Source organism: Anomaloglossus baeobatrachus, chromosome 6 (genome assembly GCF_048569485.1).
Source record: "Anomaloglossus baeobatrachus isolate aAnoBae1 chromosome 6, aAnoBae1.hap1, whole genome shotgun sequence".
Classification (NCBI taxonomy): Eukaryota; Metazoa; Chordata; class Amphibia; order Anura; family Aromobatidae; genus Anomaloglossus; species Anomaloglossus baeobatrachus.
The window spans coordinates 69,071,151-69,095,490 of record NC_134358.1 but is presented as its reverse complement, the minus strand read 5'-3'; the positions used below and the strand labels follow the sequence as shown (position 1 = coordinate 69,095,490).

General features: G+C 46.2%; 1 protein-coding gene across 2 annotated transcripts in view; it reads right to left on the bottom strand.

The window, feature by feature from the left end:
• DPYS (dihydropyrimidinase) overlaps positions 1-24,340 on the bottom strand; it is a 141,212-nt gene that overhangs the window by 59,290 nt on the left and 57,582 nt on the right. For both annotated transcript variants that reach the window (XM_075352967.1, XM_075352966.1), the window contains exons 2-5: positions 19,180-19,338; positions 18,146-18,325; positions 17,727-17,916; positions 310-466 (exon numbers count right to left, since the gene is read on the bottom strand). In XM_075352967.1, coding sequence (XP_075209082.1) covers positions 310-466; positions 17,727-17,916; positions 18,146-18,325; positions 19,180-19,338 — 686 coding nt within the window. The remainder of the gene's footprint in view (positions 1-309; positions 467-17,726; positions 17,917-18,145; positions 18,326-19,179; positions 19,339-24,340) is intronic.

The following is a 24,340-nucleotide window of genomic DNA, read 5'->3' as shown; positions in this document are numbered from 1 at the left end:
TACTACAGCTACTAAAGAATAAAATCAAAAGCAAAGACTGGTCAACTGAGACTCAAGGGACAACATACCCCTAGAGTCGGCAATGCCATTAGGTCCTACTCATATCTCCTGCTAGCAGTGTGAATGCTCCAACTGAGCTCTTAAGAACCTTTCCTTGAAAATAGATACTAAGATGATTTTGGAATATAACATGTATATATACATTTAAATATTCTTCATCTGATAAAACCGTATTACCCCTTTAAAGAGACGTGATTTTTTCTGATTACATTGACAATGAGAAATGTTAGATGCTGTAGGTGTACTTACTTTGCAAGTAATTGCATTAAATATTTTGGGGTCGTCGGATCAGGACGAAGTGGGGGTCCCATCACATGTCCGGCAGCATGAACCCAATCGTTGTGCCAATAGTTGGTGCCATCGGTACCAAGGCCAGCAGCTATGGCTTCCCCGTATACCACTCTACCTACATGAAACCATTGGAAACAGTTAATGAGCTGAGAATCGGCGATCGTCTGCTGTCTTTTCTCACCTTTTCTAATATTAAAATTAAATTTGAAAAGAAATGTCAGCAGCGACTCCCCCAGTGATAAAAATAAAAAAAAAACTAATAACGTCGACTCCTTAATGCTGAAAATGCAGCTTTGTTACCAGCGCACTATAAATCTTCATCTGACATGTTTCCCTGAAGAGTGAGCCTCCTACAGTTAATAAAGGCTCTCTAAACACGAGAGAGCGAGGCCCGGCGCTGTATAAAATATGGAAAATGTGAGCGGCTCATACACAGAGCGCATCGCGATAAAAAGATGATTGCTGTGCAATAATGCTAATGCGGTTTATACACACAGACGTTGCCTTTTAAAGGTGGTGCCCCCACATCGCCCCGCGAAGTCTCAGCAATGTCTGACGATATAAGATTTATAGGAGAAATGGCGTTTATAATGAAAGCAGTTCATAATAATAATGTATCAGGCTCAAATATAGAAATTTAAGTTAGGAGACTGCACATGTATAAATCAAATTTTGACTCAATGAGTATATGATACCAACAAAATATAGTCTCACTGCAAGGGTAATAAATAAATATAACTTAGCTTTTACTTAAATTGGTTAAAAAGCAACATTAAAAAACACACACAACATATAGAAAACAAAGAATTGCTCATACAGAGCCGTCAGGTGAGATGATTAGATTCTCGCCACCATAGATCGTGTATATCCTATTACGTGATCATGCAGGGTAGGGTAGAAGAACTCTAGTATATACGAGTGCCTCTAATACGGAACGATCTCAACTGGTACATGAATATCCTGAAGGTGTCCACAGTAAGTCTCTGTGTCCTGAAAAATGAGGCGGGGCTATTTTTGAAACAAGCCACACAGTGCCCTCCTAGAGGACTATCCAAATAAAGCTGAGAAAAAAGGAGCGCAAATAGGGTCTTACCAAATAAAGATTATTTGCAATATGTACAGTATTATACTCACCTAATGGGGTTGCGACAGTCACAATCCCTAAAAAGGCTTGTATTGAAATGGTGGCTGCCGCAGCCCCACAAGGGTTAATAGTCAGTGCTGGAGAGGAAAGGCGGGGATAATGCCGCGCTGCAGCTGAATGAAGAGATTTTTGATTATTAATAATTTTCTTTATTCCATAGGTCAGGTCTACGCGTTTCAGGGCTCAAGACCCGTTCTTCAGGACCAAATGGAGGAATCAACAATACCCATGAACCATGTACCAGGTATTGTTGATTCCTCCATTTGGTCCTGAAGAAGGGGTCTTGAGCCCTGAAACGCGTAGATCTGACCTATGGCATAAAGAAGATTATTAATAATCAACAATCTCTTCATTCAGCGGCAGCCCGGCGTTAACCGCGCTTTTCCTCTCCAGCACTGACTATTAGCGGACCATCCAAAGGAAGAAGCACCCAAACTGCTCACAATGCGTTTTGTCAATTACTCATCATGGGAGCAGAGGTTTTAGCTTATTGGGACATTACTTGCATCAAGCGTTATGTGCCCAGGGATACTTGAGAAAATTTTACCACCAGCACCTTTAAAAAGGTGCAGGTACAGGGAGTGGTCGGAGGTGGAGGGCGGCACTAACTCACACATCATGTATACTGTGCCCAATCTGAGTCACCACCTATTCTATACACCAATCTGATTGGTGACAGGTTGGCGTGCGGGTCATTTGGACAGCACCCGTCATTTCCTGATCAGCTGTACCAGCCGCAGGAAGTGTGAGGTGCACCACCTGGACCGCGCACGTCACCTCCCAGTCAGCTGTTCCGGTGGTGGAGAACATGAAGTGGAACGCACAGAGCAGACCATTTCCTAGTGTGAAGACATCATTTTCAATACTGTCATCATGCATACAGGCAAGGAGCACATCTACTTCACAGCGCATCTGATTTGTAGTGCAACTTAGGAGCGCCACAGTTGTAGTACCCAGGACTCATCCATATCCTCAATAGGAGAACTATAATCCTACTTTCTATTAGCAACATTTCTATGTTTGATTGCTATGTGAATACATGGGGAGTGACAGAACCCCATAAGAATCCCTAATAAATCAGAATAAATCTATTCGCTAATTTGTTAACAACAAGGCATCCTTTACAGTGGCACAATTATTTTGTAGGTAGTGTGAGGTAGCGTGGTCGGCTGCGCAGCAGAAGACACGGGATCCAGGCACCAAGGTTCACAGCACACGGTTTATTATCCAAAGAAAAGTCCACAATAGTACACATGTGCCTTTCCGGCAGAGAACTCAGGGAGTTGTGATCACTCCCTCACACCCGGCACACCTGCCCTCGTTCCTGTTTCCTTTTAACCCTTCCTTAAGCCTGTAGGGAAACAGCATTAACCCTGGAGTGGAGTTACTTTCTATCATGGAGTGAGCACAACCGGGGCGAGACATACCAGCCGTCATAGATAACCCCGGTCACAGTCTCACATACCCCCCCCCCTCAGTTCAAGCGAGCGGGGTTGAACTCCTGCCATCAAACACGGGCCGCGGGACAAGGCATCGGCGTTGCCCTGCAACCTACCGGCCCGGTGTTCAACCGTAAACCGGAAGTTCTGCAGAGAAAGGAACCACCGGGTAACCCGGGCATTCCGTTCCTTGGCGGACCTCATCCAGACCAGTGGAGAGTGATCCGTCACCAAGCGAAACTGACGTCCCAGCAGGTAATAGCGGAGGGACTCCAAGGCCCACTTAATCGCCAGGCACTCCTTCTCCACTACGCTATAATTCCGCTCAGGAGGGGTGAGCTTCCTACTTAAGAAGGTGACGGGGTGTTCCTCCCCCTGAACCACCTGAGACAGCACTGCCCCCAGGCCGACCTCCGAGGCGTCAGTCTGTACTATGAACTCCTTCCGGAAATCAGGGTTTACAAGAACGGGCTGTCCGCACAGGACCCCCTTCAGGGCCCGGAAGGAGTCCTCGGCCTGCGGAGTCCAGCGCACCATGACGGACTTCTTGCCTTTGAGAAGGTCCGTCAAGGGGGCTGATAGTCCCGCAAAATCTTTTACAAACCTCCTGTAGTACCCCACGATACCCAGGAAGGCCCTAACCTGCTTCGTGGTCAGGGGTCTAGGCCACTTCTGGATCGCCTCAACCTTGTTAATTTGGGGCTTAATCACTCCTTGGCCTATTACGTAGCCCAAGTAGCGGGCTTCCGTGAGTCCCAATGCACATTTCTTGGGATTGGCTGTCAATCCGGCTGTTCGAAGCGCGTCTACCACCGCTTGTACCTGTTCCAAGTGGGTCTGCCACTCGGAGCTGTAAATAATGATGTCGTCAAGGTACGCTGATGCATACGCCTGGTGGGGTTCCAGCACCAAGTCCATCAACCTCTGGAACGTGGCCGGAGCGCCATGTAACCCAAAAGGCAAGACAACATAGTGGAAGAGACCCTCCGGCGTAACAAAAGCGGTTTTCTCCTTGGCAGACTCCGTCAGGGGCACCTGCCAGTACCCCTTGGTCAGGTCGAGCGTGGTGAAATATCGCGCCTGTCCCAGCCTGTCAATCAGCTCATCCACCCGGGGCATGGGGTAGAGATCGAACTTGGATATTTCGTTCAATCTCCTAAAGTCATTGCAGAACCTTAAGGAGCCATCGGGTTTTGGTATTAGGACAATAGGACTAGCCCATTCACTCCGGGATTTTTCGATGACCCCCAGGCGTAGCATTGTCTTCACTTCCTCTGATATGGCTTGTCTTCGAGCCTCCGGCACCCGGTATGACTTCAGGCGTACCTTCAGGTGAGGCTCGGTGACAATGTCATGTCGTATCAGACTGGTCCTACCCGGCAACTCGGAGAAGACATCGGGGTTCTGCTGAACCAGCCGTCTGGCCTCTCGCCTCTGTTGCTTGGTGAGGGCCTCTCCAATCCTTACTTCCGGATCGTCCTCTCCGGAGGTTGCTGGAGCCGTGTTTGAACGACCCGAAGAGGAGGGAGACGGGGGAAAATCAACCATCAGGCTTTCCCGTTCCTGCCAAGGTTTTAATAGGTTGACATGGTATATTTGTTCAGGTTTCCGCCTACCGGGCTGCAATACCTTATAGTTGACCACCCCGACTCTTTCCTTTATCTCGTAGGGGCCTTGCCACTGAGCCAGGAATTTACTCTCCGCCATGGGGATCAATACCAACACCCGATCCCCGGGTTGAAAGGTCCGCACGGTGGCTTGTCTATTGTAGCGGCCGCTTTGCGCGGCCTGAGCCTCCTGTAAATGCTCATTCACAATTGGCATGACCGCGCTTATGCGGTTCTGCATTCCTAAAATGTGTTCAATCACACTTTTATGGGGGGTGGGCTCTTGCTCCCATGTTTCCTTTGCCAGGTCCAACAATCCCCGGGGATGTCGCCCGTATAATAATTCAAAAGGCGAAAACCCCGTGGATGCCTGTGGCACCTCTCGTATGGCAAACATCAAATAGGGAAGCATCATATCCCAGTCTTTCCCGTCTTTGGAAATCACCCTTTTTAGCATGGTTTTCAGGGTTTTATTGAATCGTTCCACTAAACCATCCGTCTGAGGATGATACACAGACGTACGCAACTGCTTGATCTGGAGTAGCCGGCATAGCTCTTTGGTCACTTTAGACATGAATGGGGTCCCCTGATCCGTAAGGATCTCCTTGGGCAACCCCACCCGGCAGAACACAGCAAACAACTCCCGAGCTATAAGCTTCGCCGCAGTATGTCTGAGAGGTATCGCCTCTGGATACCGGGTGGCATAGTCAACGATCACTAGGATATGTTGGTGCCCTCGAGCAGACTTTACGAGGGGCCCCACCAGATCCATCCCTATCCATTCAAAAGGGACTTCTATAATGGGTAACGGTACCAACGGACTGCGAAAGTGGGTCAGGGGTGCGGAAAGCTGACACTCCGGGCAGGTTTCGCAGAACCGTTTTACCTCCCCAAAGACCCCAGGCCAATAGAACCTTTGCAATATTCGCTCCTGCGTTTTCTTGACCCCTAGGTGGCCACTCATCAGATGTTTATGAGCCAAGTCGAGGACCCGCCGGCGATAAGGTTGGGGCACCACCAACTGCTCTACCCCTACGCCCCGAATTTCATCTACCCGGTAGAGTAAATCCTGCTTAAGAGCGAAATGGGGGTACCTTACCTGGGCACCGGGCAGCTGTGCCACCCCGTCAACTACTGTCACCCGACTCCGGGCATGTATTAATGTAGGGTCCTGGAGTTGGGCTGTCCCAAACGTATCCGGGGATGCTTCCAACTCCGGGATGGGCTCAACCGTCTCAGCCTCTCCTGCCAATACCTCTAGGGGCGACCTATCGGGTTCACATTCTGTCCCTATCATGGGAACCCCTACGGCAGGCGTCCCGGATTCAGGATTGTAGGGCTCAGGTCCCGGACTGACCAATATCTGAGGGGACTTAGGAGGTCCCTTCCATAAAGTCCAAAAATAGGGCAGATCCCTTCCTAGGATCACATCATAGGGAAGAGTGTTAATAAGTCCCACCTCATGTTGCACCTGACCGCAAGGTGCTGTGATGGTGACTATCCCCGTGGGATAGTCTCGGCGGTCCCCATGTATGCAAACCACCCCCACGGTACGTCCTGTGGCCTTTACTTTAGCCCCTAGGGTTGATTGCACCAGGGTCACTAAGCTTCCGGAATCCAACAAACCTGTAACCGGACATCCATTCACCTGTATTTGGCACAAGTGGGGCTCAGTCTCTGGGTAGACCAGGTCAGCGGAACACACCACCTGAGCATACATTGAACCCCGCCGGGTAACCCCACAATCCATGGGCTCCGTGGTGAGTGGACACTGGGCTTCCATATGTCCCACCCGCTGGCACCGCCAACATCTAATAGGGAAGGACACCCCCTTGACGAGTTGTCGTTTAGGGTACATAGCTTTCCGGACCTCAGGGACGGAGGGTGCGGCCTCAGACGGGACGGTAGCGGACTCCCGCACCGGTGTCAGCGGTGGGTCCTTGGCCCTAGGCTTGGAGGGGCCGGACCGACGGGCGGTACGCAAAGTCTCAGTGTCCCGTATTAAGTCCTGCGTAGCCACATGCCGCTCTACCAGGCCCACTAATTGGTCCAGGGTACTTGGGTCGCCCTGTCCAACCCACCGTTGAATGGTGACGGGTAAAGTGCGTACAAAACGGTCAACAACTACCCTTTCTACCATTTGCGCCTGGCTCAGAGTGTCAGGCTGCAACCACTTTTTTACGAGATGCAACAAGTCATAGGCCTGGGAGCGTACGGGTTTGGCTTCCTCATAGAACCACTGACTTACCCGCTGAGCCCGTACATAGGTATTCACCCCCATCCGAGCAAGTATTTCGGCTTTCAGGGTTGCATATTCTAAGGCGTCCTCGGTACAGAGGTCCAGATATGCTTTTTGGGGCTCCCCCGTCAGATAGGGCGACAATACCTCAGCCCACTGGGGGGTCGGCAGTTTTTCCCGCTCGGCCACCCGCTCAAACACCGCCAGGAACGCTTCCACATCATCCCCCGGGGTCATCTTTTGCAACGCTTGTCTCACCGCTTTCCGGACGCTGCCGTCGTCACCCGGTCCCGGGGTTGTTGCTGCCGGTCCGGCACGGATCGACTTGGCCAGGAGGACCATCTGTTCTTGGTGCCTCTGTTCCTGCAATTTCAAGGATTGCTGCTGATGATCCAACGTTCGGAGCAGGTGTGTATTCATCTGTTGTTGCTGTGCAGTAGCCTGAGCCAGCTGCTTTAGTATGTCCTCCATGGGGTTGCCGGGTTTGGGCTGTAGTATAGCCGCTTGAATCCAGGACATGTGCTACCGGGTCACCAGAAATGGAAGCTACACCTCACCGGGCTGGCATGCTCGCCGATTCTCCACCATATGTGAGGTAGCATGGTCGGCTGCGCAGCAGAAGACACGGGATCCAGGCACCAAGGTTCACAGCACACGGTTTATTATCCAAAGAAAAGTCCACAATAGTACACATGTGCCTTTCCGGCAGAGAACTCAGGGAGTTGTGATCACTCCCTCACACCCGGCACACCTGCCCTCGTTCCTGTTTCCTTTTAACCCTTCCTTAAGCCTGTAGGGAAACAGCATTAACCCTGGAGTGGAGTTACTTTCTATCATGGAGTGAGCACAACCGGGGCGAGACATACCGGCCGTCATAGATAACCCCGGTCACAGTCTCACAGTAGGTATGTTTTGCATAAATGTTCATAACAATTTGGTGTGACTATCAAACAGTAGATGATTACAAAGGAGAGCTAATAGGGGGAAGGGGGAGGTGGGAGAAAAAAAGCGGACCAAAGAGAAAAGGCGGGGGAGGGGAAGAGTTAATCCTCACCCTAACTTTCCCTACCATACCACAGGAGTTGGAACCCTACATAAAGGAAATTGCGTCCCCACTCCTCAACAGCTCACACTAAAAGTCCTGCTGACCCTCTGCTAAAGAAGAAAACAGTGAAGAGTCAAGAGTTGGTTTAAACATGAGGTGTCTGTGTTCTAAGAAGATATGTCCTTCTGGATTCTCGCTGTAGTAAGGAATGATTACAGTTACCACCTCTAAGTAGCATTTTTACATGGTCAATGCCCATAAAGATCAATCTGGAGCTATCCCCTCCATGTACTATGTTTATATGTCTAGCTAGAGCCGTGTCCTTCTTATTGATGATGTCTGTGAGATGTTCTCCCATTCTTCTTCTAAGCTTCCACTTCGTCTTGCCTACATCTTTTAAGCCACAAGAACATGTGGCTTTGTAGATGACTCCTTTTGTTTGACAATTGATAAAGGTATGAATCTGATATTCTTTTCCTGTTGCTGTGATGGTGAAGGTTATTCCTATTTTTAGGACTGGACATGTTACACAACCCTTGCACTTAAAGCAGCCTTTAATATTGGATGATAGCCACAGGGGTGGTTTGGGTGGGACAAAATGGCTGTAAACTAGTCTGTCTGTCAGTAATGTATCTCTTTTAAAAGTACATGAGTGATACTGACCCACCAGATATCCAATGTCCCCATCCATCTGTAGTATGGGCCAGTGCTTCTGCAAGATTTTGCATACCTGTGGGTAACAGCTGTCAAATGTTGTGATATACCAAACAGCATCTTCCTTTGTTTTTGGAGGGGCTCAGAAAAAGTAACTGGTGTCTATTTCTGACTCTGGCTCCCTCATGGTCAGTCCTGAGGATCCTGTCCGGATACCCTCTTTCTTTGAAGCGTTGACGCAAGTCAGAGGCTTGGTGTTTGAAATCTTTATCGAGGGAACAAATTTGATGGATCCTCGGGTTCTGTCCCTTGGGGATTCCCTTTCTTAGTGGTACAGCATGATTGTTCTCCCACCTTAGTAAGGCATTAATCGATGTAGGTTTTCTGTATGTTTTTGTTGTTAGTGTTCCTGTGACTGTTTTGGTTACCAGAACTGTTGTGAATACATTTGAATTAGATTCCAGTTTGGGGCTCCCTCTTGTGGTCAGTGCTGGCAGTGAAGTTGGCTTGCAGAATAGAAACCAAACAGCTGGGGTGGATTGGCAATCAGGGTGTTCTGACTGGGCCTAAATAACGGAGCAGTGTTCTCTTGTTCCTTGCTGGTGCTCAATGTATCTCCTGTGTGCTAAGGATATTCTGAAACCAGCCCTTTTCTCTGTGTCTACCAGAACTCCTCTCAGATAAGTTGGTCTTTGTACCTCTGCTTATAGTTTCCACTTTCTTGTTATTTTGCCTGTGGGGAGTTCTTGATGGAGTTGGATCATTCCCTGCTGGGAATGTCTGTGTCCATTGCTCCCTGTTCTGCTATGTATTGTGTTTTGCCATGCTTGGTACAAAATTCAATTCCTCCTCTATATCAGTGTTTTTCTTGGATCCCAGTAACACCAGAGTACTGATATAGTGGGGGAGAGCCTGTGTAGGCTCAGTATTTTTCCATATGAGGCGTGCTGGTATTTGCTAGGGTTTTTACAGCTGCAGTCAGTGCACTTTCCTATCCTTTCCTATGCAGCTAGTTTGGGCCTCATCTTTGCTGAATCTGTTCTCTAGCTACGTATTGTGTTTTCTTATATCACCGTAGTCTTTACATGTGGGGGGCTATCTATATCTTTGGAGACAACTCCGAGGCAGATTAGCTTTTCTAATGTTTCTCTATGTAAAAATATTTAATTCTCCGGCTGTGTCGAGGCGACTAGGTCATCGTAGGCACGTCCCACGGCTACTTCTAATTGTGTGTCAGTATTAGGTCTGCAGTCCATTAAGGTTCCAGCCACTCTGGTTTATTTTTTGGGTTTCCGTGTTTTTGTCCTTTTTCTGATCCTCCTCGGTCACTCAATCATAACACAGAACATCAAGAAACTGGAGTTCAAATGGGTGACACTCTGAGGTGAAGGTCAGGCTTAGGACGTTATCGTTCTGACCTGAGACAAAATTAGAAAAGCTCATAGGGTGTCCCCTCCGAATAACAAAGACATCGTCAATGTAACGTGACCAGAAAAAAAAAATCACATTGTGCTGTCAATAGATTCATAACAAAAAATGTAGGTCTCCTCCCACCTGCACAGGAGCAGGTTAGAATACAAGACGGCACAGGAGCACCCCATAGCTGTGCCCCTGAGTTGGTGGTAAAACACACCATTGAAGAGGAAGGAATTGCTTCTTAGACAGAACTCCAACAGTTCTAAACACGAGAGAGCGAGGCTGAGGCACTGTGTGCTGTATAAAATATCGAAAGTGTGAGCAGCTCATACTCATAGGCCATCTGGATAAAAATGTTGATTGCTGTGCAATAATACTAATGCAGTTTATACACACAAACATTGCCTTTTAAAGGTGGTGCCCCCATTGCCACGCGAAGTCCCAGGAATATCTGACGAAACAAGCTTTATAGGAGAAATAGCTTTTATTATGAAAGTAGATCATAATAATGTCTCAGACTTAAATATAGAAATTTAAGTAGGAGACTGCATGTCTGAAGATGACAAAAGAATAACTACCAAGAACATGGCTGTCCTTGTGAAGACTTCTTCAAATCTTAGGGACGCAACTAAAGCAGGTTGTTGTTTGAATGCTTGGTTACCTGTGACCCAGCTATAGTCTATAAATATATGTTTTCCTTCCATAAAAAATACACATTGTATGGTGATCACTGGTAAAGTACAAAAGGGGAGATATGTATCGCTGAGATTATTATCCTCAGTGATGTAAACCCGGAAGTTATATATATACTAGGTACTGAGAGAGTAAGGCTGTGTGTGCACGTTGCATTTTTTCCTGCGTTTTGGCTGCGTTTAAAACTGCAGCGTGTCATTGTCAAAATACATGCTTTGTGCTTCCCCAGCAAAGCCTATGAAAAGTCAGCAAATTCCATGCACTTTGCTTTTTTAAACGCAGCGTTTTGGGTGCCAAATATTTGACAAAATCAATGCATTTAAAAAAGCAGTATGTCACTTCTCTTGTGCGTTTTCCACCCATTGAAATGAATGAAGTGTGTCAAAACGTTACCAAAATGTTTAGCTGTGCGTTTGCGCTGCATTTTTGTTGCGTTCTGCATGCTTTTTTGACAAACAAAACGCAGGTCTTTCAGTCTCTCTCTCTGTCGGTATCTCTCTTTTTGTCGATGTCGGTCTCTCTCTGTCTGTCGGTGTCGGTCTCTCTCTGTCTGTCGGTTGGTCTCTCTCTCTCTCTGTCGGTCGTTCTCTCCCTCTCTCTCTGTCGGTCGTTCTCTCTCTATTGGTTGTTCGGTTTATCCCTCACTCTTTCATACTCACTGATCACCGGCGCGGCACTGCACGGCTGTCACAAAGCTCCGGCGGCTTCTCCAGCTTCTGAAAATGCTGTCCGCTCCTTATTCCATCTCGTATTCACTGCTTTGCCTATGATTGGTTGCATTCAGACGCGCCTCCATGCTGAGTGACAGCTGTCTCACTGCAACCAATCACAGCCACCGGTCGGCGGGTCTGTATCGTGCAGTAAAATAAATAAATAAATAATTAAAAAAAAAATGATGTGCGGTCCCCCCCAATTTTGATACCAGCCAAGGTAAAGCCACACGACTAAAGGCTGGTATTCTCAGGATGGGGAACTCCACGTTATGGGGAGCCCCCCAGCCTAAAAATATCAGCCAGCAGCCGCCTGGAATTGCCACATCCATTAGATGCGACAGTCCCGGGACTCTCTCCGGCTCATCCCGAATTGCCTGGTGGCAATCGGGGTAATAAGGAGTTAATGGCAGCCCATATCTGCCACTAAGTTCTAGGTTAATCATGGCAGACGTCTATGAGACATCCCCCATGATTAATCTGTAAGGTAAAGAAAATAAACACACACAACGAAAAATCCTTTATTTGAAATAAAAGACAAAAAAACCCACCCTCTTTCACCACTTTATTAATCCCCAAACAGCCCTCCAGGTCTGACGCAATCCACACGAGGTCCCACGATGCTTTCAGCTCTGCCACATCGGAAGCTGACAGCGAGCGGCCACAGACCACGACCGATTTCTGTGAGTTCCACACAGCAACTGAAGTGAGTCGCGCTATAAGCGATGACATCACTCAGGTTACCTGCGGCCACCACTGTATCCTCCAACTGTGACAGCAAGTCGACCGAGTGGCTGAAGTGATCCGCATGATCAGTAGTGCCCTCCCTCAGGTGATTTGCGGTCTCAGGTGGAAGACTGCAGCTGGCCGCAGGTCACCTGAGTGATGGCACCGCTGATCGTGCAGCTCACTTCAGTCAATGAGGGGATTTGCAGTCACTGGGGAGTCCTTCACCAGTGACCGCAAATCAGTCCGCGACACACAGACAGAGCCGCGTGATGACAATGAAATCGGGTGAAGTTCTTCCAAGTTCATTCTGATCACATGGCTCTGTCTTGCAGCCAGCCATGCTCTAAGGAGATGTAGCAGAGCTGAGTAGGACCGCACTGTCAAAAATGTGTCAAAAATGCATTCAAAACACATTCAAAATGCATCCAAAATGAATGCGTTCTGGATGCATTTTTTTTGTCAAACGCAGTGTTTACAGTTGTCAATACGCTGCAGTTTATTTGTCAAGCCAGAACGCAGCGTGCGCAGACATAGCCTTAAATGGCTTTTAACAGGGTCGGGCTTTTGTGAACAGCTAAAGAGAATGGTGGGACGACTGTTCTCCATATCTCCACCTCAGGATGTGGTCCAGTAGCTAAAAGCCAGGTCTCTGGAATCACTTTTGGTTCTGTGTTTGGAGATGAACAGACCTCCTCTGTTGTGATCCGATTGAGCAGAGTGGAACCCCGAGTCTCAATGGGTAGGACGCACAGTTATATGGGCAGTGTTTATGTTCTCCCCATCATGAGAATGACAAACAAAGCTGTCAACTGTTATGGCAGAATGGGGAAATTACTTTTGTATAAGGGCAAAAAGGGGTATTGTGTAAAGGGCTCATTAGTATTATATAGAGGCACAAATAGAGTAATAATTATTCTATGGGGCAGTAAGGGGGAAATAATTATTACATGGATTTGTTTTATTGACAATTGGTGCATAGGAGTCACAAAAGGGGCTCCGATGTCTGGCAAATATATGCAGGGGCCGTCAGTTTATCTGCATCAGGGTATTGCTTTATCTGAATGGAGTTCTCCCTTTAGTTGAATGAAGCTATCTCTTTATCTGTGTGGAGTTGTCACTTTTTTTCTTTTATAAGGATGGAATTTTCATTTTATCTGGACAGAGGTGTCCCTTTATTTGATTGGAGCTGCCACTTTAGTACAATATTTCCTAGACATAAGTATTTAAAAGCTGGCCATACATGTTAGATAGCGGTCGGCTGAAAGTTATCGCTTCCAATTCCCCATATACAGGAACGTTTGGATCATGTGTTTTCAATGAGTAAAGAGGCAATAATCTGTTACCATGCAAGCTTTGGCATTCTAAAACTCCAATTCCAAAATTCCAACTGTCCGACACTTAGGGGCACTTTGCACACTACGACATCGCAGGTGCGATGTCGGTGGGGTCAAATCGAAAGTGACGCATATCCGGCGTCACTGTCGACATCGTAATCCTTTATGATACGATTAACGAGCGCAAAAGCGTTGTAATCGTATCATCGGTGTAGCGTCGGTCATTTCCATTAATTGGGAAATACCGATGTTACGATGTTGTTCCTCGCTCCTGTGGCAGCACACATCGCTGTGTATGAAGCTGCAGGAGCGAGGAACATCTCCTACCTGCGTCCTGCAGCTCACGCCAGCTATGCGGAAGGAAGGAGGTGGGCGGGATGTTTACGTCACGCTCATCTCCGTCCCTATGCTTCTATTGGCCGCCTGCCGTGTGACGTCGCTATGACGCCGCACGACCCGCCCCCTTAATAAGGAGGCGGTTTGCCGGCCAGAGCGACGTCGCAGGGCAGGTGACTGCATGTGAAGCTGCCGTAGCGATAATGTTCGCTACTGCAGCTATCACCATGATATCGCAGCTGCGACGGGGGCGGGGACTATCGCGCATGGCATCGCAGCATCGGTTTTGCGATGTCGTAGTGTGCAAAGTGCCCCTTATTGTTCCCAACATCACCTATCTGGGATGAATCTGGAGGCGCCATATACAGACCATTGCTCAGAAAATTGCTCAGGCCATTCTCAGACCATTGTTCGGACCATCTCAGATATTCCTCAGACCATGCTCAGACCCTAGCTCAGAACATCTCTCAGACCATCTCTGCGACCATCATTCAGTCTAATGTTCAGTCTATTGTTCAGACCAGTGCTCATACTATTGTTAAGATCATTATTCAGAGCATTGATCCGACCATTCTGAGGCCACTGCTCAATTGCTTAGACCATCAATTCTTAAGGGTGTTTTACACGCTGCAACATCGCTACCGATATATCGTCGGGGTCATGTCGTTAGTGACGCACATCCGGTGCCGGTAGCGACATTGCAGCGTGTGACACCAAGTAGCGATGATCAACGATCGCAAAATTGTCCAAAAACGGCGATCGTTGACACGTCGCTTCTTTCCTTAATATCGTTGCTGCTGCAGGTACGATGTTGTTCGTCGTTCCTGCGGCACCACACATCGCTATGTGTGACACCGCAGGAACGACAAACATCTCCTTACACCTTACATTGTCCACCGGCAATGCAGAAGGAAGTAGATGGGCGGGATGTTACGTCCCGCTCATCTCCGCCCCTCCGCTTCTATTGGACAGCCACTTAGTGATGTCGCGGTGACGCCAAACGCACCTCCCCCTTGAAGGAGGGATTCTTTGGCGGTCACAGCGACGTCGCTGCACAGATATGTGCATGTGACGCTGCCGTAGCGATAATGTTCGCTACGGCAGCGATCACCAAATGTCACATGTTCGATGGGGGCGGGTGCTATCGCGCTAGACATCGCTAGCAATTGTTCAGACCATCGTTCAGATTCAGACCATCGTTCAGACCATCGTTCAGATTCAGACCATCGTTCAGATTCAGACCATCGTTCAGATTCAGACCATCGTTCAGACCATCGTTCAGATTCAGACCATCGTTCAGATTCAGACCATCGTTCAGATTCAGACCATCGTTCAGACCATCGTTCAGATTCAGACCATCGTTCAGATTCAGACCATCGTTCAGATTCAGACCATCGTTCAGATTCAGACCATCGTTCAGACCATCGTTCAGATTCAGACCATCGTTCAGATTCAGACCATCGTTCAGATTCAGACCATCGTTCAGACCATCGTTCAGATTCAGACCATCGTTCAGATTCAGACCATCGTTCAGATTCAGACCATCGTTCAGATTCAGACCATCGTTCAGACCATCGTTCAGATTCAGACCATCGTTCAGATTCAGACCATCGTTCAGATTCAGACCATCGTTCAGATTCAGACCATCGTTCAGACCATCGTTCAGATTCAGACCATCGTTCAGATTCAGACCATCGTTCAGATTCAGACCATCGTTCAGATTCAGACCATCGTTCAGATTCAGACCATCGTTCAGATTCAGACCATCGTTCAGACCATCGTTCAGATTCAGACCATCGTTCAGATTCAGACCATCGTTCAGATTCAGACCATCGTTCAGACCAGATCATTGTTGAGACCATTCTCAGACTATTGCTCAGTTCTGCCAATATCGGCTGGTTCGGCTGACTTTTATCTGCATAGTGCATTATGTTTCTATTAGCTGTGAAATTTCTCAGAGAGATTCTGCAAGTAATGTAGCGACTTTTCACATTATTCTGCTGATCAGAAGTAGTTTTCGGCACTGATAATGGAATTACTGCAGGGTTATATTTGGCCCTCGCTATAAAGCACACATCAGTCTTGTAGGATTATTCTAATGGCTTCTTGGCTACATCGGGAGATGTCTGCAGCGCTCTGGACAGAAGCCTGAGTGTAAATAGGAAATACTTGCTATCTATTGTACACGGTGCATTTGTCAGTGATCCTGCTGGTATTCTTAAAGGGATACATCAATAATCGCAGTGTGAGCAAAAGACTGACGGGTAGCACTATCTGCGGATAAAGTGAGCTACTGCAACTTCAGTGTCATACACATAAATCAAAAAGTCCCCTCCTATGATATACTGTCGGCTTTTGTCACACAGAATAGTAGGGCTTTATGCCATTTTCATGACACTTGGTTCAAATTCTCACTCCTTAATTATTAACATTGCAGGTGCATTGAAGAATGGAGAACTGCATAGATCTCCCACCTAATAGTAAAGAGAGGGGCCCAATCATGCCTGGGGACGTTTATATTAAATCGTAAAATCATACCTATCACTGTGTGTGTATGAGGAATAATGCCATTCCTACCCATTATATCACTTGTATCCTGCCTTTTCCACTCTGCAGGCTCAATCTCCAATTGTCAGAGATAATCTCCTATGATTGGTCTTATACACCGTGTACAAAAACAGAAGAATTTCTGCTTTTTATCTATTTACGACTTGTTCAAAAGTAGCATCAACAGCATAAAGGACATAAAACAGCAGTACTGAGCTGTGTGTCTGTGAATCCAGCTCTGAAATAAGCTAAATCCCTCACTAAGCACAGCATGCTCTGCCGTTCTCTGCTTCTGCCTCAATAATGAGCTATAACCTGCGTCCTCACTATTCTGCCAGTCCATTTTTATTTGATCAAGACGGATTTGAGCTGCTTTGCATGGTGGATGATTAGTTTATAAGCCTTGGGAAGAAATTGTCATTCTTCCCGACTGTAGCAAGTGTGGCGAGATGTGTTCAGACCTACGTGCATCTGAAGCACATCAAAAACACAAGAAAATAGGGGCACCAGGGATATAAAGGCAATGGGAGGCCCTGGAACTAGTGAGAGGGGTAGGTGGGCACCTCCTAACCTCACCTGCAACTGTCCCTTCAATCCTCACCAGTCCCTATACAGTCTCCGCAACTGTCGCGAACAGGAACCTGGGACCCTCGGAAGTCCTTATAGATGGGTTGTACGGTGGCTCAGCGGTTAGTACTGCAGTCTTGCAGCGCTGGGGTTCTGGGTTCGAATCTCACCAAGGACAACATCTGCAAGGAGTTTGTATGTTCTCCCTGTGTTTGCGTGTGTTTCCTCCCACACTCCAAAGATATACAGAAAGGGAATTTAGATTGTGAGCCCCAATGGGGACAGTGTGCCTGATGTATGTAAAGCGCTGCAGAATATGTTAGCGCTATATAAAAATAAAGATTTATTTATTTATAGTAGCCCTGACTAGTGAGCGGCAGGTGGGGTTCACTAGACCTCACCGCTGCATTAAAAACACACCAGGGTAACAGACAAACAGGGGGAAAATTATAAAATAAAAGGATATAACCTGAGCAAAGGAACTTGCCTTGCAGAACCTTTCGCATGGGTGGCCAGGACACAAATGACTTTGTATCTTCAGCAGGGATTGCTGGAATACACTATTACTTAAACCTGAAGGGCGTGACTACTTAGTAAGTGCAGCTGATCACTCAGCAAGGAACAGCTTTGGAAAAGCTGCAATAACAAAACTAGCACTTAACCACTTCAGTGCCAAGAGAAATGAAACCAATTTAAATGAAGGGAGTCAGATGACAGGTTCCAGTCCAAAGGCTGTCACTGGTCTTCACATGCAGGGAGATGAACGTGACAGAAATAATAAGAGATCAAAACAGATTTCTCTGATAAGATACATTACAAAGTTTCTTATTTTCACTTGTATTAATATATGCAAAATTTGTGAAAACAACAGTGATTATTTAACCAAGTAATTAAGATTGTATTTTCGGACATTACCCTCTCTCCGTGCAGTGGCAATGACCTTGGCCGCAGATTTACTCATCACGTGAACCACGTATAGGGGGCAGTTTACAGAATTGGCGATGGTGATGGCTCGCTGCGTGGCTTCTGCCTCCACTTCTTCTGGTCGGCACAGCTCATGGCCTTCCGGTCCTGTGATTCCCAGGGACAGCATCTTTTTAGCACCCTTTAAAATACAAATTAAACAGACAATATATCTACAGCCAATGCAACTGGACAGGCACTTTGATTAGGCATTGCTATAAAAAATAATTGGACTTACCTTCAAAATATAAAATACCTTTTTTTCCCCCAAATTTACAACTGCAGGTGCAATATCATAAATAGCCACTAGATGTCACCATTGTACAGAAGATGCAATAAACTACATCTGCCAGGGAAAGAATGATACTGACCTCTGCAATAAGATCTCCATTCTCTGCATGGACCTGAGCGATGGCTCCAATCTCCTTACAACTGGAAAAGGCGTGGTACAGCTCCATGTCATTAACCATATACACGTCCTTGTAGGCCATGAACATCTTGAAGGAATTGACTCCTTTATCTCTTGCAAGGACTGCCATTTCCTCTTTTACCTGTAGACGATTATCTCCGGTAATACTGTGCCAGTTTGGGAATTTATGGATGAAATTGTATAAAATCCCAAACATTACATGTGTTCTTTGGAATAACAAAACATTGCATCCACCCTAAAATCCATTACTAAAAGTTGTATAGCATTTTTTTTACCTAAGGCTAATTTTACGGGTTTGTATTGATTTGAAAAAAAAATTGTCTTAAATTTAAAAAAAAATTAATAAATCTACCATTTTGTGTTCACAGCTCCTATGCAGAACTATGCGACAATAGTCTTAATTTAAAAAAATAAATAAATAAAAAATTACCGTTTTGTGTTCGCAGCTCCTATGCAGAACTATGCGACAATAGTCTTAAATTAAAATAAATAAATAAAAAAATACCGTTTAGTGTTTGCAGCTCCTATGCAGAACTATGCAATAATAGTCTTAAATTAAAATAAATAAATAAAAAATTACCGTTTAGTGTTCGCAGCTCCTATGCAGAACTATGCAACAATAGTCTTAAAATTAAAATAAATAAATAAATAAATACCGTTTAGTGTTTGTAGCTCCTATGCAGAACTATGCAACAATAGTCTTAAATTAAAATAAATAAATAAAAAAAATACCGTTTAGTGTTCGCAGCTCCTATGCAGAACTATGTGACTCCATGGCTATAGAATACTAAATAAACCTGTGTGGTCTGTTTCAGAAGGTATATTTACCCAATATATACTACTAAGAAGTAGGGGATGATGAATGGGATCCGAATTGGACCAAATGGCTTGTAGGCAAAATATGATGGCTTATGAGGTTCTCGTGCTTCGCTGTATGGGTTATGTTACACTGAAGATACTAAATAGTTTCATTACCTTTTTGCTCCACCAAGTCACAGCCACATGGAGAGAGTAATCACAGCACACCTTAGGGTCGGCCCAGCTCCGCCATGTATCATAGGCTTCAATCAGTGAGCAGCCTTTTTTTGGAACAGCAAAGTCAATAATCATGGTGGTACCTCCGGCCACCGCAGCCTAAAACAGAGAGAAGTGGATAATCAGGAGGGGACTATGAAGACACTGAGGATCCAGTACATCAAATTTACATACAGACCTATGATAGGGACACAACAAAAAGAGGTCGCCTTGCCACTGGCTGTTGGGCTCACATAAATATGGCCATTTTTGTGTGCCAAGTATCTCTTTTTTGCATGTTTTTCGTAGCAGTAATGCATGTCTATATTCCCATATTCATTGTTACACATATCTTAGCACTACAGAGTGCAACTGTCTCCTTTTTTTACTATGATAACTCTAGGAACCTATCTGGTTTTCATAAAGATAATTCTCATGCATTATTTTCAGAGTGGTTAGCACTTTATTTTTATCATTATGCCCACTGACCCAGGGCTTAATCGTCCTGAGGTTCAGCTGTCTACATTGGGTCCAGTCCTCTATTAGCTGAAACACGGGGCTGGGCTCACACTGACACTACAGGACACATATGGGATCCTGGATGTGTCATTTCTTACCTTTCTTCCTTGGATATAAGCAGAAAGGGATAACAACTTATAAACAAACATGATTTTGTGATAGTCTGTCAGGAGATGCTAATGCCACAGTACATGTGCATAATAGCTGCCACCCAGTGGTGTGGAAGTGAATTGCACCCTCTCAAGGATTATTTTAGCACTTCAAAATATTGTGTGACAGGTAGGAACTACACAAATGATCTAAAATCATCCAACAACTGGGGACTTAAGACTTTAGCAGGAGACAGGAAGTATCCAGACGTGACCCAGGAAATGTTGGGAAGCAGTGTGTATTTGCCTTTCTGGAAAGAAAAAAGGAAAGAAGGGTATTTGTCTCTCTGTAAAGAAGGGGCAGTGCTCAGAAAGTGTAGTGTATGAATCCCGAGAAGAGTCAAGCTACAGAGGCCAGCTAGTGCAAGAAAGAGACTGTCAGGAGTGAGGAATAGCCAGGACAGTTCAAGAGCAAACTCTGTTAAGCAGCTGAAGTATAGTGGAGAGAAGAGACTGAGTGCAGGATTTACCCATTCCCCTCACCTCACTGCATGATAAGGTACAGTGTTCTGTTCTGTGTACATCCACTGTGAAGTCTTCCATCTATAACTGTCTGGAACAGTGTTATATAGCTGTGTGTTTGCTGGAAACTGTTACATCACCTTATTTATGAAAGATACTGGTTAAATGTGCCCTGATTTAATCCTCCAAATTTCCAAACAACTCATCTTTACTTTGCCCAGCCTCCCTATACAGAGTGGTGGACATACAATTGTATTGATTTTATTTTGTAAGATCCACTAAATTTAAGAAAAACTAAGTGTAGACACACTTGTACATGCAATAGAATGAGTGAGCTGGGTTGGCTGATTCTTATCGGCTTTCTAGAAGGGGTTGTATACAGGGGACTTTTCTCTAAGAAAACCATCTGCCATTATGAAGTACAGTATGTGGATTGGGTTCTAGATAAACGCTTTATCCCCTTCTACTGGTATGTAGACGAAAAGACTGATGGCACTTCCAAAATGCAGTCTGAACAGGTGCAAAACTGAACATGACATATAATAACAAAAGAGACAGTTGCACTCTGTAATGCTACAGCATGCAAACAATGAATGCAAGAATATGGCTATGCATTACTGCTACCTGGCAGATATTGAAATGGCCATTTTTGTATGCTAAATATATCAATTTTTCCTAGATTTCCTTAAGCAGTAATGCATAACTATATGTGCTGCCCTGGCAAAACCAGGGTGTCACAGAGGTCTAGATCCATCTTTTTGGTGCAGATCTCACTCTCCCTTGGGGAGTTTCCCACACAAATACACACCAGCCAATCAAGTCCTATTCACCCCCTCTCCAGGAAAACAGGAGGGGGCGAGAGGAGCTTAGAAAGAGCAGAGCAGAGTTTGGGCTGCAGGCAGTCTGCAGGAGGAGAGAAGTCCGGAAGGAGCTCCATTGGGGAGCTAGGAAAAGTGGCAGTAAGGGCCTCTGAAATAGGCCAGCCGCTTGTGGGGAACCAAAGTGGACCAGGCCTGGGTAGTGGCCCGCCGGTGCTAGCTGTTGGGGCCCTATCCGGACCTGTGCACGGAGCAGACACAGACACAGACATCAGGCAGGAGAACAACACTGGAATTACACGCACGGGTGTGGGACCTGTCCTCACAGCATCTGTGGGCACCAGTTACCAGCAATTTGGTTTACAAAAGACTCTGAGTATTTCTTCCATCTGCGTTCCTGACCCTCCACATCAATCCAGCTTCATCCAGCACCACGATAACCGAACTGTGAGTGTACTGCTCCCTGCAATCCCTTCCACCATCACAACTCCCAACTGGGCCCCAGGACTACACCTCCCCTACCCGTGGAGGGGATCCCACCTTGCTGCCCCACACTATCAGTCCCAGGTACACTCCCCAGAGGCAGCGGCGGTGCCACCATCTCATCACCGCAACCCACGGGTGGCGTCACAGACAATCTCCCTTACCTAATCCCCTTTTTGCTGTGGAGCCTGGGATCCTTCCTAGTACATTTTTGGCTTTTTTCAGTGTGCAACTGTTTGCATTTAGAGCCTGGGATCACAGACCGGGTCACGCCACCGTGATACTCACAGAAGTGACCCCTTAGCCCGTATCTGAGTACCCCCTATCTCTGGGCGACACATACAGTGCCTACAAGTAGTATTCAACCCCCTGCAGATTTAGCAGGTTTGATAAGATGCAAATAAGTTAGAGGCTGCAAACTTCAAACAAGAGCAGGATTTATTAACAGATGCATAAATCTTACAAACCAACAAGTTATGTTGCTCAGTTAAATTTTAATAAATTTTCAACATAAAAGTGTGGGTCAATTATTATTCAACCCCTAGGTTTAATATTTTGTGGAATAACCCTTGTTTGCAATTACAGCTAATAATCGTCTTTTATAAGACCTGATCAGGCCGGCACAGGTCTCTGGAGTTATCTTGGCCCACTCCTCCATGCAGATCTTCTCCAAGTTATCTAGGTTCTTTGGGTGTCTCATGTGGACTTTAATCTTGAGCTCCTTCCACAAGTTTTCAATTGGGTTAAGGTCAGGAGACTGACTAGGCCACTGCAACACCTTGATTTTTTCCCTCTTGAACCAGGGCTTGGTTTCCCTGGCTGTGTGCTTTGGGTCGTTGTCTTGTTGGAAGATGAAATGACGACCCATCTTAAGATCCTTGATGGAGGAGCGGAGGTTCTTGGCCAAAATCTCCAGATAGGCCGTGCTATCCATCTTCCCATGGATGCGGACCAGATGGCCAGGCCCCTTGGTTGAGAAACAGCCCCACAGCATGATGCTGCCACCACCATGCTTGACTGTAGGGATGGTATTCTTGAGGTCGTATGCAGTGCCATCCAGTCTCCAAACGTCACGTGTGTGGTTGGCACCAAAGATCTCAATCTTGGTCTCATCAGACCAGAGAACCTTGAACCAGTCTGTCTCAGAGTCCTCCAAGTGATCATGAGGAAACTGTAGATGAGCCTTGACATGACGCTTTGAAAGTAAAGGTACCTTACGGGCTCGTCTGGAACGGAGACCATTGCGGTGGAGTACGTTACTTATGGTATTGACTGAAACCAATGTCCCCACTGCCATGAGATCTTCCCGGAGCTCCTTCCTTGTTGTCCTTGGGTTAGCCTTGACTCTTCGGACAAGCCTGGCCTCGGCACGGGTGGAAACTTTCAAAGGCTGTCCAGGCCGTGGAAGGCTAACAGTAGTTCCATAAGCCTTCCACTTCCCGATGATGCTCCCAACAGTGGAGACAGGTAGGCCCAACTCCTTGGAAAGGGTTTTGCACCCCTTGCCAGCCTTGTGACCCTCCACGATCTTGTCTCTGATGGCCTTGGAATGCTCCTTTGTCTTTCCCATGTTGACCAAGTATGAGTGCTGTTCACAAGTTTGGGGAGGGTCTTAATTAGTCAGAAAAGGCTGGAAAAAGAGATAATTAATCCAAACATGTGAAGCTCATTGTTCTTTGTGCCTGAAATACTTCTTAATACTTTAGGGGAACCAAACAGAATTCTTGTGGTTTGAGGGGTTGAATAATAAATGACCCTCTGAATAAACTTTTCACAATTTAAAAAAAAAAAAAATAAAAAAAGAAATAACATTCTTTTTTGCTACAGTGCATTTCACACTTCCAGGCTGATCTACAGTCCAAATGTCACAATGCCAAGTTAATTCCGAATGTGTAAACCTGCTAAATCTGCAGGGGGTTGAATACTACTTGTAGGCACTGTATATTCTTCCATTCATCATTTACATGCTTTAGCATTTCAGAGTGCAACTGTCACTTTTTGTTATTGTATGTCATGTTCAGTTTTTCACCTGTTCAGACTGCTTGTTAGGGAGTGCTGTCAGTCTTTTTGTCTTGATTATGGAGTCATGCCCCTTGACTGTGCACCCCTCCCCATTAGCCACAGGGGATTTGATTCTCTATAGCAGGTTCCTAATTGCCCATACACATGGAGGTTTGTAACCCACAGAGAGGCTTCAGTTCAGTGTAGGTTCCTCTCTAACGAGATATGTCGTGATGTGGCTACTGGGCAGGTATTGATATGGCCATTTTTGTATGCTACACATCTAATTTTTTCATAGATTTGTATAAGCAGTAATGCATATCTATATTCTAGAATTCAATGTTTGCATGGTTTAGCATTAGAGAGTACAACTGTCTCTTTTTTTGTTATCTACTTCTATGTTATATGTCAGGTCTCTGCCTTTGATGCAGGTTCAGGAGCTGCTGCTGCCAACCTCTTTTATACCTGTGCACTGGGGGACACAGACAGAAAAGGGCCCCTTGTGCAAGAACAATATATGGGCTTTTTGCAGCCCAAGAGTTCATCAAATGCACAATTCCACCTGCTTTGGAGGTAAAAAAATGGGCCCCCCAACCGCATGGGTATGAGATTGCACCAGAGATATGTCCGCCCCTGTACCTGTGTCAACCTTTAACAGCAGCAATTAAAATGTGCAAACCAGGGGTTACA